Below are 16,547 nucleotides of genomic sequence, written 5' to 3'. Positions count from 1 at the left end.
GCACCATTTTTACTTAATTGCTGTTTTAAATTACACTTAAACTACCAACTTTAACGAAAGCACCCGAATGTCCCTTGAGAACCTGCACAAAGACTATAGCTATTTTAACCCCTTCAGAATGACATTAAAAATCACTCAAGGTGTGTTTTAAATTCAATCAGAGTTCCAGAATTACATGAATTTAGAGCGTTGTCAGATTTATTTGTAAATTCAGAGCAGAGTAGACAGCCCTAGCGAATTTACGAAACACCCGAATGTCCATTGAGAACGCACAATAACTTACCATTTAAAAGTAGAATGACGGGATTAATCTCAAACATTACTAGTTACTTCTCCATAGTTATTATTTTGTCAATTTACTATAAGTAGCCACTAACGTTAATTTATACACATACCCTCATACTGCTACTGTAAATATGTGGTTCATTAGTGTTGCTAACAAATTGTTAACCTTGGTGTAAGTTAACATATTTAAAAAGATTACTTTTTTACAATGCTCAAAGGTTCTAATATTTGTCATAATAGTTAAAGCTGAATTTAATCCGCTCTCGTTGTACTTCTCATATTTCTGCCAAGAACAAAAGAATCTGTTAAGCCACCCCATACACATTATCCCTACTTTGTCCTCTTGTTATTCCTCCTATTTTATTTAGTACGAAATCCACATTCATCAATATACCATAAACTATACAAATCATTTAACCAGGCTAGTTCAACAAGCTTCATTTACAACTCAATATAAGTAGTTCGACACATATTACAACACAAATGGAATAAGCAAATATGTCTAATACAGGAAAAAGTATAATTGTGTGCAAATAGGTGATAAATAATTTAAATAGATGGTGCTAATTACAATGTGCAAGTAATACTTAGCGCAAGATGTGCATAATAAATGTAATACATACAAGGGGATGATAATGGATGGGCTGTGTACAGTTGGGCTGTGTATTTGTACAGTGATCAGTGAGCTGCCCTGACAGCTGGTGCTTAAAGCTTAGTGAGGGAGATCTGAGTCTCCAGCTTCAGTGATTTTTGCAGTTCGTTCCAGTCATTGGCAGCAGAGAACTGGAAGTAAAGGCTGCAAAAGGAAAAATTGGCTTTGGGGGTGACCAGTGAGATTTACCTGTTGGAGCGTGTGCTCTGGGTGGGTGCTGCTATGGTGACCAGTGAGCTGACATAAGGCGGGGCTTTACTTAGCAGAGACTTGTAGATGACCTGGAGCCAGTGGGTTTGGCGACGAGTATGAAGCGAGGGCCAGCCAACGAGAGCGTATAGGTTGCAGTGGTGGGTAGTAAATGGGGCTTTTGGATTGGAGATGCTTAATGTGAGTCTGGAAGGAGAGTTTACAGTCTAACCAGACACTTAGGTATTTGTAGTCCACATATTCCAAGTCAGAACCGTCCAGAGTAGTGATGCTGGACAGGCGGACAGGTGCGGGCAGCGATCGGTTGAAGAGCATGCATTTAGTTTTACTTGCATATAAGAGCAGTTGGAGGCCACGGAAGGAGAGTTGTATAGCATTGAAGCTCATCTGGAGGTTAGTTAACACAGTGTCCAAAGAAGGGCCAGAGGTATACAGGTATACTATGATATATTTCTACAGGTATACTATGACCAATAAGCATACTAAATACTCAATTCATGTCACAAACAGTACAGTTAGTGCGAGTATTCGAACACAGCTAAGGCCAAATCAGGAAGTGCAGTCACCTTTTAAACCTGAATGACAATTGTCTTGCCTCATAGAGATAGATAAATCTTCTTAGGGCTGATCGATATGACAACAGCCAGTGAAAGTGCAGGGCGCCAAATTCCAAAGAACAGAAATCTCATAATTAAAATTCCTCAGACATACAAGTATTTCACACCATTTTAAAGATACACTTCTTGTTAATCCCACCACAGTGCCCGATTTCAAATAGGCTTTACGGCGAAAGCATCACTAACGATTATGTTAGGTCAGAGCCAAGTCACAGAAAAAAACAGTCATTTTCCAGCCAAAGAGAAGAGAGTCACAAAAAATCAGAAATAGAGATAAAATGAATCACTAACCTTTGATGTTCTTCATCAGATGACACTCGTAGGACTTCATGTTACACAATACATGCATGTTTTGTTCGATAAAGTTAATATTTATGTCAAAAGAATCTCAGTATACGTTGGAGCGTTATGTTCAGTAGTTCCAAAAACATCCGGTGATTTTGCAGAGAGCCACATCAATTTACAGAAATACTTATACTAAATGTTGATGAAAATAAAATTGTTATGCACAGAATTAAAGATATACTTCTGCTTCATGCAACCGCTGTGTCAGATTTCAAAAAAAAAAAAAATCTTTACGGAAAAAACAAACCATGCAATAATCTGAGTACGGCGCTCAGAGCCCAAACAAGCCAAAAAGATATCCACCATATTGTGCAGTGAACAGAAGTCAGAAATAACATGATAAATATTCACTTACCTTTGATGATCTTCATCAGAATGCACTCCCAGGAATCCCAGTTCCACAATAAATGTTTGTTTTGTTCGATAATGTCCATCATTTATGTCCAAATAGCTACTTTTGTTAGCGAGTTTTGTAAACAAATCCAATCTCACGAAGTGTGTTCATTAGGAGCAGACGAAATGTCAAAAAGTTCCGTTACAGTCCGTAGAAACATGTCAAACGATGTATAGAATCAATCTTTAGGATGTTGTTCAAATAAATCTTCAATAATGTTCCAACCGGAGAATTCCTTTGTCTGTAGAATTGCGATGGAACAGAGCTCGCTCTCATGTGAACGAGCGTCACGAGCTCAAGGCATTCTGCCAGACTTCTGACTCATTCCCCTCTCATTCGCCCTCACCTCACAGTAGAAGCATCAAACAAGGTTCTAAAGACTGTTGACATCTAGTGGAAGCCTGTTGACATCTAGGAAGTGCAACATGACCAATATCCCACTGTGTCTTCAATAGGGAATCAGTTGAAAAATGACCAACCTCAGATTTCCCACTTCCTGGTTGGATTTTTTTCTCAGGTTTTTGCCTGCCATATGTGTTCTGTTATACTCACAGACATCATTCAAACGGTTTTAGAAACTTCAGAGTGTGCATATCTTAGCTTCTGGGACTGAGTAGCAGGCAGTTTACTCTGGGCACCTTTGGACAACTTATTCAGCCAAGCTACTCAATACTGCCCCCAGCCATAAGAAGATAAAAGACTCATCTATGCATCTGTGCCAATATAGTGTCTGTGACAGCATGGGCAGCGCCATTGAGGCTATCTTCATATTAAAGTAGTAACATTTCTTCTTCACAATTGTCTGAGCCCTTCTGATGACCTGATGGGACATGACTTCAACAGGGTCACCAGTAGGGCTCAGCCAATGAAGTTGGTAGTCCCACCCAGTTGATTACATTCAAATTGTGAAAGTGCATGCAAATGCAGCATTTTGGCCATTAGAGGCCAATATCTTTCTCTCTGTCTGGGCTACAATTGTAGACGGTTGGGTAATTATGCGTTTCACCTGTGAAAGGCTGTTGTGCTGCTAATGAGGGAGTTCTATTAACCTGAGCCGAGACGCACCGGTCCATGGCCCCTGACATGAATGGATAAAAGCGGTGAGGGCGGAGCACCCTTCTAAAATTGAACAGTAGCCTTACATTTAGGGTTTTGTCCTAACACTACACAGCTGATTCAGATTAACAAAGCTGGATGATTATTTGAATCAGCTTTGTAGGGCTAGGGGAATAAAAAGAAAATGTGCAGCCCTTTGGGGTTCAGGTGACTGAGTGTGGGAAGCCTTTGTCATAGGGTAGAAGTTGCATACCCCTGGGCTGTAGGCTGCACACTTTGGGTCAAATATCAGGTTCTGTAGCTGTGTATTTTATCGGAACAAATCTGTTCCACAATGATTATTTTCCTTAGCTCAGGGTAAGTAGTAGCAGGCCTAGGAGAGTCTTATGCGACGCAAACATTTGAGTTGTGTTCTTCCTCCTTTTAATCAATCATAATTTGTCAAATCCTTACAGGTTGTTTTGCCTATTGATGGCAGCTGTGGGCATACAAGCACAACAGCCACATTCTATAAGTATGCATTTTGCACCCTGCAAATTTAAGCACTAAGCGTTTGACAATATTTTATTTTTAACTAACCTTTCCTATTCCAGATGACCTCAACGCTGAATGCCTTGGTAACGTTATTCGTTTGAGTGTCGCTCCTCTTTTTGAAGAGGTTGATGCTGTCTTCAGTGAGTTTGCCTCTTTATGATTCTCTTTCTCTCCTTTCATAATTCATGGCTTGATATTGCTTGTCAACTATTGTGTTCACACCATCTCCATCCCTTCCAGATGACACACAAATCATAAACCTGACGCCTGGCCTTGCTACTCAGTGTGGATTCAGCTTTAAATTTGACCCCATGGGGAATGCCATGTTTTTTGCTTCTCTTCAAAACTGCTTTTCCCAAAACATGGTAACCCTAGTAACTGTAGTGTTTGCTTGTACTTCAAATGGACAGTTTGCCTTTCAGTGTCACTGCATTTGCAACTCATACTGTAGCAATGTAATTTTATTTACCTTTGACATGGAGTCATGCTGAGACCAGGCTCTTTTGCAGATGAGCCCTGTATACAAAGATACAAGTCAATATTTGCAGCACTAGATGGAAATAATTAAACACATTCTTCAGTAAAAAGGTCCTCAATAAGCCTGAGTTGTTGCTGTAGAGGTGCTAATACATACAATTTAGCGCATGGAGGTTATTAGAAGTACGGTTCCAGAAACATCGACGCAGTTTGACTTAACTCTGTGGATATCAAAAGGATCTCCATTGTTAGCCACCCCTGGGTCTGGTATCTCTTACCTCTAAGTTAACGATGACGTAAGGTACAGCAGAAGTTTATGGAGGGCTTTCAGAGGGCCAGCCAACTTTCTGATACAGACTGCAGTGATGTGAACTATTGAGCTCTTCTCCTGTAGTGTGGCTTCAATACAGTGGCAGCTGCATTCATATAGCCAATTTTGCCACAGTCTATAACTTGCATGAATGTCACCTGAATTTTGTTTTTTGCAATATAGTGAAGGCTTTTTTTTCTCTTCCCCCTTCATTTTAGGATGATAAGATGTTCAGCTTGGTCATGCAGTTCAGGCTGCCAGGAAACCACATGACTGAAGACCCTGTGTATAGAGTGGGAAAAACTTGTAGCTACACCCCCTGGACCTCCCGAGAGATTCTGTGTGACCGCAACTACATGGAGGCAAGTGAGCAGAGCATGCCCCAATGGACATGTTTACAGTCGCGCTTGTCATACTGCCTGTATAAATGATCTGTCTTAGAGCTACAACTGTCCAGTGTTTTCACTTCTTCTGCAACACAACCTAGAGGTCTTGACTCTCAATTCCACTCGCCTCTTCAAAATGCACATAGGAGAACTTTAGAGGTGAGGAATTTTGGCCTATTCTCAATGCATTTAAGGAGGGGAGTGGACAGATTGAGAACTGGCCCTTGATTTCCTATTGTATGGGAGGGAGAAAATGCATAGGGAATAATGGCCTTCTCTAGGTGTCTGTCAGAAGGACTCTTCCAGACATCCAAACCGTCCCCGAACAGACCACTGGGGGCCCGAAAGCAAAGAGCGGCAACTTCCGTAGAGGAGCTGAGGTAGCCATATTTCAGTTTCTGTAATTTCACTACAACATGACAGGATGGCGCTAAACAATGTGCGTTTGTTGACAATTTTGTTTAATTCATGTTTCCATTTCCTGAGACAGGCTGTTGCTTCAGGATACAAAATGACAGCAGTCGTCTTTAGTCCTAGCAAGAATGTCATGAATGTGGATGAGGTCCAAAGAAAGGGCTATGCAATAGCCAACACTCCCACACGGCTGGTGTTAAGAAGCCCTCATAATGCAGAAGAGACATACCTCCAGAATGTAAGCTGACCTCCATGAACTGGGTCATGTTCAGTAGAGCAAACATTTGGAAACGGTGGCCCTACCTGAACTCTGCAACATATTGTTAATACGGTGTGCCCTACTGAACATGGCCCTGATGTGGTTGCCCCCTGAACAGGTAGCTGGGGTTCCGATGCGGGTGCTCTCAACCTCAACCTTCTTTGAGCAGAAGTGGCTGGTTACTCGAGTAGATGCCACAGCTGTTTGTCCAACACCAGGTTGAGTGTGAAATAATTTAAGATCCTATAAGCCCAGTTCTTAATTGGCTCCAGACAAGACTTTCATGTAGTGTTCAGTTGGGAAAATGTTCTGTTTTGATGTGCCCTTGGCTTCTTGTTTCACTGCAGAGGCAGTGGCCTTTACTCCAGAAGTGATCACCTGGTACATGCCCAAGCACATAGACCCACTTTTCTCCTCTGATGCCTTCACCATGTTGGAGGTGTACATGGGAATTGACGCTAAGAGGCTGGACACTGAGGAAATGGCTGCCAGAAACTACTCTGTTTTAGTCACAGAGGCTCATATTATTGTTGAAATTCCGGTGGGGGCGGTTGGCGGCTATTTCAAGGTCAGCATTGGATTAGTAAAATGTTCCTGTTTAATTTCTGTCTTATTTGTAGAGCCCTTTTTACTACAGCAGTTGTCAGTGCTTTGCAGTAACCCTTTGCCATCTCTCATGGGTAAACTCCTAGAAAGGTTGTCTTGTGTAAAATGTTTCTTATTGAGCAATTGTCTGCTTAATCAGGCTAATATACAATGGATTGCAGAATTGTGTGAATTTTGCATAAAATTACATTTAAACATACTCTACCGCTTGTCTTTGCAGTTTGTCCTTTAGCCGCTTGAAATTTGAGACCAAATATCCACACTAAAGTATTGTTTACCTGACTTTTTAGGTAGCCGGTAGCTTTGCCACTCAACTGAATGCAAGGAACACTCGGCTGCTGTTTACATATTGTGCAAGTGTTTACTTTACGTGTCAGTTGCTCTGAAAATGCGCACCGCCGGAAATGCAAGTTGCCAACCATACACCTACCAGCTCTCAAGTCTGGTAACCAATACTTTCCTTTGGATATTTTGTCTTAAATTACGAGCGGCAAAAAGACAAGCGGTAGAATAATTGTATTTAACATTCTGGCTTATAAGGAACATTTACCTTTTTTTGCACTCCAATTGTGTATTACAGCCTGACTGCATCCCTCGTCTCCCTTACAGAGCCATATTCAGGATGACCAGTACTTTGTCACTTACACCATTGAGCCCATGCTTGAGTTGCTGTGGATCGAGGAGGTCGCACACGAGGACACCAGCTATAAAGTCCTCTTCCCTATCACAACACCTCTGATGGCCAGGCCTCCACAAGTTCGCAACTGTGAGTCTGGTTTAGTTGAATAGTGCCTATGGTAATTTGGGATGCCTGGGTTGTTCATTAGGCACAAAACAGAAGGAAATGTACTGAAACGGGGAGGCAATACCTGGACTTACCCAATAACAAATGTCAATTTTCAACTTCCATTGTACCGCATTTCAAAATGTTTTCCTTTGTTTGCCAATGAACAGACACTCCCTTAGACACAGTTCCTGAGCAGGCAGTGTTTGTGCTTGAGTTGGGGACCTTCAACCTTGATGTGGAGCTGCTGAACATCACCTTTCCCACCATGGTGCTAACTGTTGCAGAGTGCAACGCCAGGGGTTTCAATGTTCGGGAGCAGAGATCCCCGGACAACACCTTGAAGACCTTCAGGCTGGAGGTGCCCTTCTCAGACCCGGTGGTCTTTAAGGAGGTGTGTTTCTGTTAAATGCAAAGCCACACGCAGTGATTTGTACATGCCCTAATAAGTGGGCCACCAACAAAATATAAATGGCACAGATGTATTTTGTATCCCTCATTTACTCAAGTGTTTCCATTATTTTGGCAGTTGTGTGCATTTGATGTAGAGGAATGAGGGCAACGTTACTTTAAGTAAATAGTTTGTTTTAATAGTACCCATGTGTACTTAGTTGTCAGTTGATGTTGACTAGCGTTCTGTTACAACAATAATGCTGCCCAATTGACCAATGCTTTTAACTTCACTACAGAGAAGGGCGGAACAAGGTGTCACAACCTTCACTCTTCAGCTGATCTACGGCCTGGTCATCTTTCCAGAGTACGCGCCTTTCTCTCACTCTGCCGTTGTGGACGCTGTACTGCTGGACATTGGTATGTCTCTGGACTACTCCAAACTACTATTGAATGGTTTCCTCTCGTTAATGATTGCCCTGAAAGGAAATTGGCAGTGAAAGCCCAACTAGCCATACTGTAGGGTTTTTCTATGCGGTCTCTCTACAAAGAAAATGTTAAGCTTTAGAGTAGTTGGACCCAGTTGTCCTGTTCCTGATTTGCCAGGATCGTTTTTATTCAGTCCCACCGTAGCAAAACATTTTGCAATCTAAACAAGGGTTTCGTCTTGACAAGTTCAAGTAGTACCTTGTTTTTTGTGCTTAATAATTGAACACAACCCTGTTTGTCCTTGTAGTGCCACCTTCAGTCACTGGCAACTGTGATCAGGAGAACTTCCACATCACTGTGGACTACAGGAACCAAGAGCCCTTTTTTGTGGTCTTGGTTGGCAAGCGGCTGCTTAACCATGAGTTTGCTCAACAGTATTTAACAGAGGGCGACACAGACTTCACCATCACGTTGCCCTTCTCTTCGCCGGACGCAGTGTTTGAGGTACGACTCTCTCCCAAAACATGTTAACCTAAATTGCTGCAGCTAGCCTCGCTTTCCTTACCCTGTGTACATGCATACAATATTGGACTAATGAACTCTCCCATTGGTTCCCAGTCAGTTCACTCGTCCTCTGTCAGGAGCAGACTGGATGTGGCTCTGTTGAATCCTTACAACAACATGACCATCAAATACTTTTCCCTGGCTTGCAGCTTCCTCAAAACGCTGACTGGTTGGTTCTCAAACAATTACTTCTGATAAATAGTCGTTTAACATGGTTACCAAACCTGGGTTCCTTGCAAATACTGTGAGTCTAATAGTAGTGCCAGATGGGCATGGTTTGCACTTTTGGTGCTATTCCATTGGTTCTACTGTGCTCGGCAAGCTCAATAAGTGTAACAAATGCAGAACCCAGGTCTGATGGCTACCTGTCTTTTGCTCCCCTACCTCCAAGAGTGTTTCTCTAACGGAACGATGACTGCGCTGGCGGTGAAGGTGGAGTCTGCTCCCGGTCTGAACCCCGGTCAGCTGACCCTGAGCGACCCCGCCTGTGGTCCCACCTACAGTGACGATCGCGTCGCCTACTTCCACTTCACTGTGAACTCCTGTGGCACCACCAGGAAGGTACAATGACTATTACCCTGAGGTGATGGGTACTGTGTATTTACGGACTGTTTGCTTCTGCAGGCTGTAATAAGCAATTCCCCTCTACTACATAGTTTATCAACAATGTCATGCTGTATGAGAACGAAATCTCCTTGCCAGATGAACTTGAGGTGAAGCGGAATGCCACGACGTCTTCAGGGGAGGAATATCAGTAAGTGCATTACGCATTACAATTGTAGCTGTTATAGGGCATTTTTTTTCTTCACCAATTGCTCAATACTTTGTATACAGGGAAAATGGGCCTCTACTACCAGTGTCCACTCCACTGCTTGAAGTTTCCCCTATTGAAGTTGCTCACATCCCTATTTTTAGGTTAAAGGTTTCCTGCTACTATGTGGCCAACATCACTCGCACATTGGCCTTCCTGACCAGGCCGCGTGACAACGAGCCTTTTGCCGCGACTGGGACGGGTCGGCTAATGGTCAGAATGAGACTCGCTCAGGGTAAGCGTGCACAAATTCAGAATTTTAACTTGACCCCTAGCCTCTAAAAGTATCTTGGAAGGTCTCCTTTACAAAACCATTCCCAAAAATCTAAGCCTAATGATATTTCTCTTGCTTTCTGAGATCTACAGGTATGGAGTAACGGTGAGGTGCTGATTTGGGAATTTGTTAGAAGCCTCTGGTGGGGGGTGGGTAGTGTTTGCTATAAATGGCTTGTGTTCATCGGGGCACAACAGGATATGATAAACGAGCATTTCTTAATGGACAAGTTCAGATGGTGCCCACTGAACACGACCCCCGGTTGTCTTGTTCTGTGTTCCAGACGCCTCGTATAACACGTTCCACCAGGAGGAGGACTATCCAGTGGTGAGGTACCTGAGACAGCCTCTGCACTTTGAGGTGGCGCTGACCACGTCCTCTGATCCCAAGGTAGCGCTGGTGCTTGACCACTGCTGGGCCACCCTCAACGAAGACCGCGACTCCCGACCCCGGTGGAATCTCATCATTAATGGGTAACATGTTGTTTTTGGGCCTAAACAAGTGTTATTCCACAGGTGTGGTTCCTGAGTAATTAGCAACCTATCATGCTTGGCAGGCCATTTACTTTGGCTACCGTGGCTATGCCCCCATCCATAGGTCGAGTGGTCACAATGCTTAAAAACGATGTGAGCCATGTGCGGTCTGTCACCAGATCTCCACCCAATTTAACACTTATGAGAGAATCTGGCGCGTGTTATCGCTGAGTAATCCCTGCAGTGTATCATTGGAACTGCATCAATGTATGCTGCATCAAACGACTCTAAACCGCATTGTCTGAAAAGCATCTAAGAAATGTTTTGTACTGATGAGAAATAAAGGTCTTCACAACTTTATTCCACCTTTGCTTGTAAAACATAAATGTTAACGTTATCTAGTCTAAATAACAGGTTGACTTGTTTTACAGTGATGCGGTACAAGGGAGCCATGTAAATCTAGTTTAGAAAGTATGGAATCCATGTTTGTCAAGCAAGAACTCCTAGAATGCTGTTCACTGCGCCCGTTGCCTGAGATCTTAACTCAGTTTGGCCACTTCAGCATGTGACTAATCTTTGTACTTGTTACGGCGTACACATGACAAGTAGTTTACAGGTAACTATTCCAAAAGCCAATTGTTGTCACCTCCCCAAATACAACCGTAGCACGAAAGCTAAACAGAGTTGCAAGATATAGCACAATCCATTATTGGGGGTTAAGTCCTTGGGGGAAGGTATTGTGAAGAGGATGATGCAGGAAATATTACTAAGATCTGGGAATTTATCAACAATAAATGGCGGAAGACTATATAAGCTATATACCCCTGGAAAGGGGGGGGGGGGGGGGGGGTCTGATCTGGCAACCCTGAGGTACCATAGTCTACACTCTGATGCCGTGTTCAAATCAACTAACGATTTCAGTGCATTCAAGACAATGGGGTACTCCAGTTGCGATCACCATAAGTCTGACATACGTGTACATGAACCTGACTGCATTGTATGGCGTTAGCATTAGCTCATATTCAGTGCCACCTTCAAGTGTTTTACACACGTGTCCATTACAATCTAGGCAAGAATCAGAATGCATTAATAAAACGCTGAGTACATTATACTTACGGTACGCTACAGTAGAAACGACAACACGTTACACAGAAAATAAGACTTTGATAGGAATGCACGCATGTTCACAGTTAATTGTAAGGAAGGCAATACATGTGCAAGGACGGTATACTTGATCTGGGGAAGTGCTTGGGCTTTCTTTTGAAGGAAAGTTTGTCCAGCTCATTAAATTCTCAAATCGAAATGGTCTGCAACAGTGAAATGGGCGCCCTTTGTGAATGAGGCAAAATTAGATGTTGAAACGGCCTATAGAAAAATCGCCTTGGACTGAGGTCAGCGCGGGTTGAATGTCCACATGTTGGAACGGTGAGTGCATTCTGACCACGTGCATAAAATCAACTCCCACTGGGGCGACTGTTTAAGATATTTGGAACTTGTGTGTGTGTGTGTGAAAAGGTTAATGTTGGCATTACCTACACCTTTTTACTCAATGTTATCCTTTTGGTTTGCTACAGTTCAGTGTTGTGCCAAGCTGATGGTCAGTCGACTGGAAATCAAGAGCGGCTGGCAAGCTTGGCTTGCTTTTCCGGTTGGTTTCAAACAACTGCTCTTAACACTGACTGAATAGTTGTTTGGGTTGAATTCAGGCACAAGTGACCTCTTGTGTTTAAATCAGTTATTGCACTAAACCTAAAGGATGGTTCAGATGCCTGTGCAGCATGGATGTTTGAAACTGAATAGGATCAGTTGACAGGATCCCCAGAAGTTGATGCCACTTTCAATGGAATTTCCTGTCCTAGAGGAATGCGCTAATTGGGAGTTTCTAAACATGAACAAATACCACGGTCAAGTGTAGCAGCGTCTTGCTAACCTTATTTAGCTAGCTAATGTTCATATTAAAAAAAGTTACTACATTTTTGATTTGGGTGAGCACTTTGCTACAGATGGACACGCTGGCCTAATTTTTATCTCAAGAATTTAAATTGGGTTACTATTGAAAGATGACTTATTTTTCCTACATTGTAATGGGCTACAATGACTTTGACCATGATTATGCACGCTGCAAATGACACTTTATTTTGCGGGTGCCTTTTCAGTATCTGGATGCATGTTACACCAAGCAGTGTAGTGAAGCAACTTTATTGGTCAAAACCATTCATTTGGGGGATCGGTTTGCAAATACTATCAAATCACGCAATTTTACCATTTTTATGAAATGGTATCAAAAACCTAAATTTGGCAATGTGGACACGGAGTAACTTTACAGCTGTTTATTAAATCAGCAATGTCATAGCAGTTTAAAAAAAAACAAGCTGAAAATGTTTTGTAGATCATAGGAAAAGACAACATTCACATGGCTGTGCAAAAAATGGGTAGTTCAGATTTGTCACTTCAGCTGCAACTATCTTGCTGTGCAAAATCCTGACCATCGTCTGTCAGCTCAAGTGGATTTGTACTGGTGTGGGCGTTTGTCTCAATGTAACATCTTCAGATTTCACAAATTCCTTTTTTGCTAATATCGGGCAGTTAAACAGTAAAGGATAAACCTCCCAAAGATGCAAATTGCTCTGGCGCATTGCATAATTCTTGTTTAAAATGAAGTACTTGTGTTGAAAAATATGATTGCCTTGATACCGACTGTCTATTCGGCAACTTTGGTTAAACCACGGTCAATTGATCAATATTCAGGTCGCCTGTAGTCTTAAAATTCTGGATAATTTAGAATTTTAAGAACCATTTAGAGGGACGTTTCACCTCATGTCAATGGAATTGAATATTCATGTTTGACATCCGTCATTTAACAAGCCATTGCAGTAGACATAAATAAATATTGTTGACGGAAAGCCCAATTTCTGTTCTTTAAAATAAAATAAAAACGTACTAAATCAGATTCATCCAGGTCTGATGGGCCAAAAGATCAGAAATGACAAACCACTGTCGTGACCTTGAATTATCTGAGGACTGTTAAATTGTTAAGCGACTCTAAATGAATCATGTTAGGATTTGGGGTGCCGAGGAAGCGGTTTTAAAGTTACCGTCTCCCGACTTAAACTCTAGACGGTAGAAATCTATTAAATTGATAGTGAACTTATGAACCATTACATCGTATCCTCCTTGCAGCTGCAGAAACCCCAGCCTTATGATTCAGTACTATACAAGTTGGTTTAATTGAATTACTAGCTAACTAAATAACACAGGCTAAACACACAGGTGACACAATATGACGGCTTGTTACAAGGTTTCTCCCCCCCCCCGTTCCGTAAGGGACACTTATCGCTGATACGTTTTTGAACACACGAACCGGCACCAGCTTGGAGTAAAAGCATGAATGTATTTGAGGGATGCCGCTGTGGAAAGGTAGGTGGCTTGTCTTCTCTCTGATTGGCTACATGAGGTCACAATGTCGTTGGTTGTCCGTGGCTCCAATGACTAGTCTTGAACAGAACTACAGGATGGATTGTTCTGGAAGATGGGCTAATCAACCCTGTCACTGATTCCTCAGTGGGTGATGAGTAGGATGGTTTGGATATAGTAGCAGAATGGTCCCACTTATGTTCATTTTTCTAGGTACTTGTGAGTTTAGGAAAGTTCTGAACGTGTAGCTTGCGCCTCACGGTTTTCTGGTCTAATGTTAATTTCTATTACCGTTCCTCTTATGCACTCTGGCCGCCGGGGACGCTTCTGTCAGTCTGACCCGCTCTGATGTTCCTCGTGGCATGGCTACTTACTATGCACATTTTCTAGGGGTGTTTCTCTAACACGTTCAAAAGTGAATACTGGAACAATATTTCTAGCAGAAGACTGGTCAGATTAGCTATAGAAAATGAATGTCATATTGGTTTTTATTTTGTGATTTTTACTAGAAACGTGCTCACTCTACAGGTAGGAAGTCTCGAGCCTTTACATGAAATATGTTTTTTCAAGACAAAGGTGATTTTTGTTGGGGAAAGCCTGTTGGCAAAAACATTACTTTAGTTCATACTGGAGGGGGAGAAAGAACCCACTTCTGCTGTAAATTGATCTGATCCTCACAGGGCAGTCATGACACCACCACAAGACTTCGTACACAAGGCGGTTGGGGTTTGCAGCGTTTTCTTGTTCCTAACTTAGTCCCTCTCTCCACTGGCAGCTGTGAGAACCCCGAGGATCCATACCGTGTTGTCTTCCACCCGGTGGTAGCTGACGCCAGGGTCCACTTCCCCCCTCACGTCAAACGCTTTGAGGCCTATATGTTTTCCTTCGCTGAGGATGCGCTTGAGCCGAGTGGCCAGGTAACAAAGTTCACCCAACAATCTTTATTGGTTAATTTTGTTTGAGTGGCAATCATCCCTTTAAAAAAAAAAAATAACATCTGACACATCAAATCTTTGATTCCTAGGTCTTTGTCCATTGTGATGTGGTCATCTGTGATGCCAGTAGTCCGTCTGGCGGCCCCTGTAGTGGACAATGTGTGAATCAGGACAACCCGAAAAGAGGTAGGTCTTGTTTTATGCTTTTCAGACCCTGGCAGACCATAACTGAACTAATAGGTTCTCTCTCAACAGGTCAACGACATGTCAAAGACCTCTTTGAGGAGCGTCATTTATATGTTTCTTCTGGATACATTCTTTGGGTGTAATGTCTTGTTCTAACATGTCAAATAAAGTGTTCTATATAAAACAATCCTAACCGTTGGAGCTACCTTAATTGTATCTGATTTGCATTTAACACCATGTCGTAGGCTTGTCATCTGACATGTATCAATCAACCCTTTTGTAAGCATGGAACTCTGAACCATCCACCGGAGGGTGATAAGTGTTGCACACCAATTTCCCATCTAGGACAAACAATGGGAAATGAAACAAGCTTTCCAATGTCCAGTAGGATGAAATGACTCAATGTTATAGCAGATGGTGGTTTGCCAAAGTGAAACCAGCAGGGCTGTGGTTGGATGCAGTGTTGGTAATTTTCAACTGAAATTACAACTTTCCTTGATACCTCTCACTAGCTTGGTTTCCATCCAAATATGGACATTTGTTCTTTAATGATATGCATGTCAATCTCTCATGGCTCAAATGGGAAGAGCTTGACTTCATCGCTACTTGTTTGTGTAAGAAGTGTTGACAAGCTGAATGTACCGAGGTGTCTGTTTTCTAAAACTACTAGCGCACAGCTCGGACACCCATGCATTCCCCATAAGACATCTCTTCACAATCTCCAAGCCCGAACTACGAAGGTAGAGCCATGAATACGCTGCAATCTATTCCGCATCAGGATAAGATTTCAACACACACCGTACGGAACAGCGGGGACTGAAGACACTCCTTTAAAAGTTGTGAGCTTGCACCGCGGGATGGCTTCATTGCTCCAGACCACCACAAGGGGGAGTTGGCGCATTTGGGTCCCAAGGCTTTGATGACCAAAGACTAATTTTGACACCAGCCACCCTTGCTTTGCGGCGCTCAACGAAGATTGCTGACAAAACAGATGGAAGTTGTCTTAACGAGTCAAGCAAATGTACAATTTGAGAGGAATGTGATAATGTAGAGACGCGGCTATATATTTTTTTGTCAAAGTTAAATTACGAAAATCTCTATTTAGCAAGTTCACACTAAGAAGTGTTAGGAGAATGAATTTGTCTTTCAGGGACTCCTGAGAACCAACAAACCAGGATGTCTTGTGAAACAGTGGATGTAAAGAATCTAGCTGGCTAAAGCATTGACTGCACAATTGTAAGCTTGCCTTGCAATGCAGCTGAAGTAACATGGCTAGCTATTTACTTGCTGGAGTCGGATTAAAAATAACTGTTGCCGCTCTGGGTATGGACCCTAAAAAGTATTTCTGAACTAATATTCATACCAATCAATGAACCTCAAGTCTGAATGGCATTCATGACGCCTAGAGTAGAATATACCGTTTGTGCCAAGGATGCAAGACCTATCTACACATGTATTTTAGTTATTACCACGTATGAGATTCCCATATTGTAGCCCGTACATTGAATATATTCACTGACCATGTACTCTTCCTTGGCAAATAAAGGTGTGGTCCAGGTATGACAGACACTTTCAGTCATATCAAACGATGCGGTGTCTGCATGTATGTATTACAATTATACACTTCAGTGTTTACTGCTCCTGGGATATCAATGATTACACATTGTAACTATACAACAGACTAAACATGATTGATTTGTAATTCATATATACAGGAAAAACTTACGCAAAACATTGAAGGG

At 42.4% G+C, this 16,547-nt stretch overlaps 1 protein-coding gene across 2 annotated transcripts; it reads left to right on the top strand.

Annotated features, from left to right (window-relative positions):
* The first annotated feature begins 3,575 nt into the window (after positions 1–3,575).
* Positions 3,576–14,998, top strand: LOC110516997. 2 transcript variants are annotated; one of them, XM_036974319.1, is made up of 21 exons: positions 3,748–3,916; positions 4,015–4,073; positions 4,153–4,233; positions 4,334–4,458; positions 5,099–5,242; positions 5,548–5,646; positions 5,757–5,918; positions 6,058–6,157; positions 6,287–6,507; positions 7,155–7,311; positions 7,500–7,723; positions 8,019–8,139; positions 8,456–8,652; positions 8,767–8,881; positions 9,104–9,273; positions 9,369–9,466; positions 9,628–9,758; positions 10,081–10,270; positions 14,460–14,601; positions 14,709–14,805; positions 14,875–14,998. In XM_036974319.1, exons 1-21 carry the CDS (start codon positions 3,894–3,896, stop codon positions 14,946–14,948), a joined length of 2,730 nt encoding a protein of 909 aa, XP_036830214.1. In that variant the 5' UTR covers positions 3,748–3,893; the 3' UTR covers positions 14,949–14,998. The 2 variants fall into 2 exon arrangements, with proteins under 2 accessions (XP_036830215.1, XP_036830214.1); XM_036974320.1 differs by lacking the exons at positions 3,748–3,916; positions 4,015–4,073 and adding an exon at positions 3,576–3,603.
* Positions 14,999–16,547: the final 1,549 nt, after the last annotated feature.

This window comes from Oncorhynchus mykiss, unplaced genomic scaffold, assembly GCF_013265735.2.
Source record: "Oncorhynchus mykiss isolate Arlee unplaced genomic scaffold, USDA_OmykA_1.1 un_scaffold_469, whole genome shotgun sequence".
NCBI classification, from domain to species: Eukaryota; Metazoa; Chordata; class Actinopteri; order Salmoniformes; family Salmonidae; genus Oncorhynchus; species Oncorhynchus mykiss.
The sequence above is the reverse complement of the archived record's forward strand: the minus strand, read 5'-3'. Positions and strand labels throughout refer to the sequence as shown.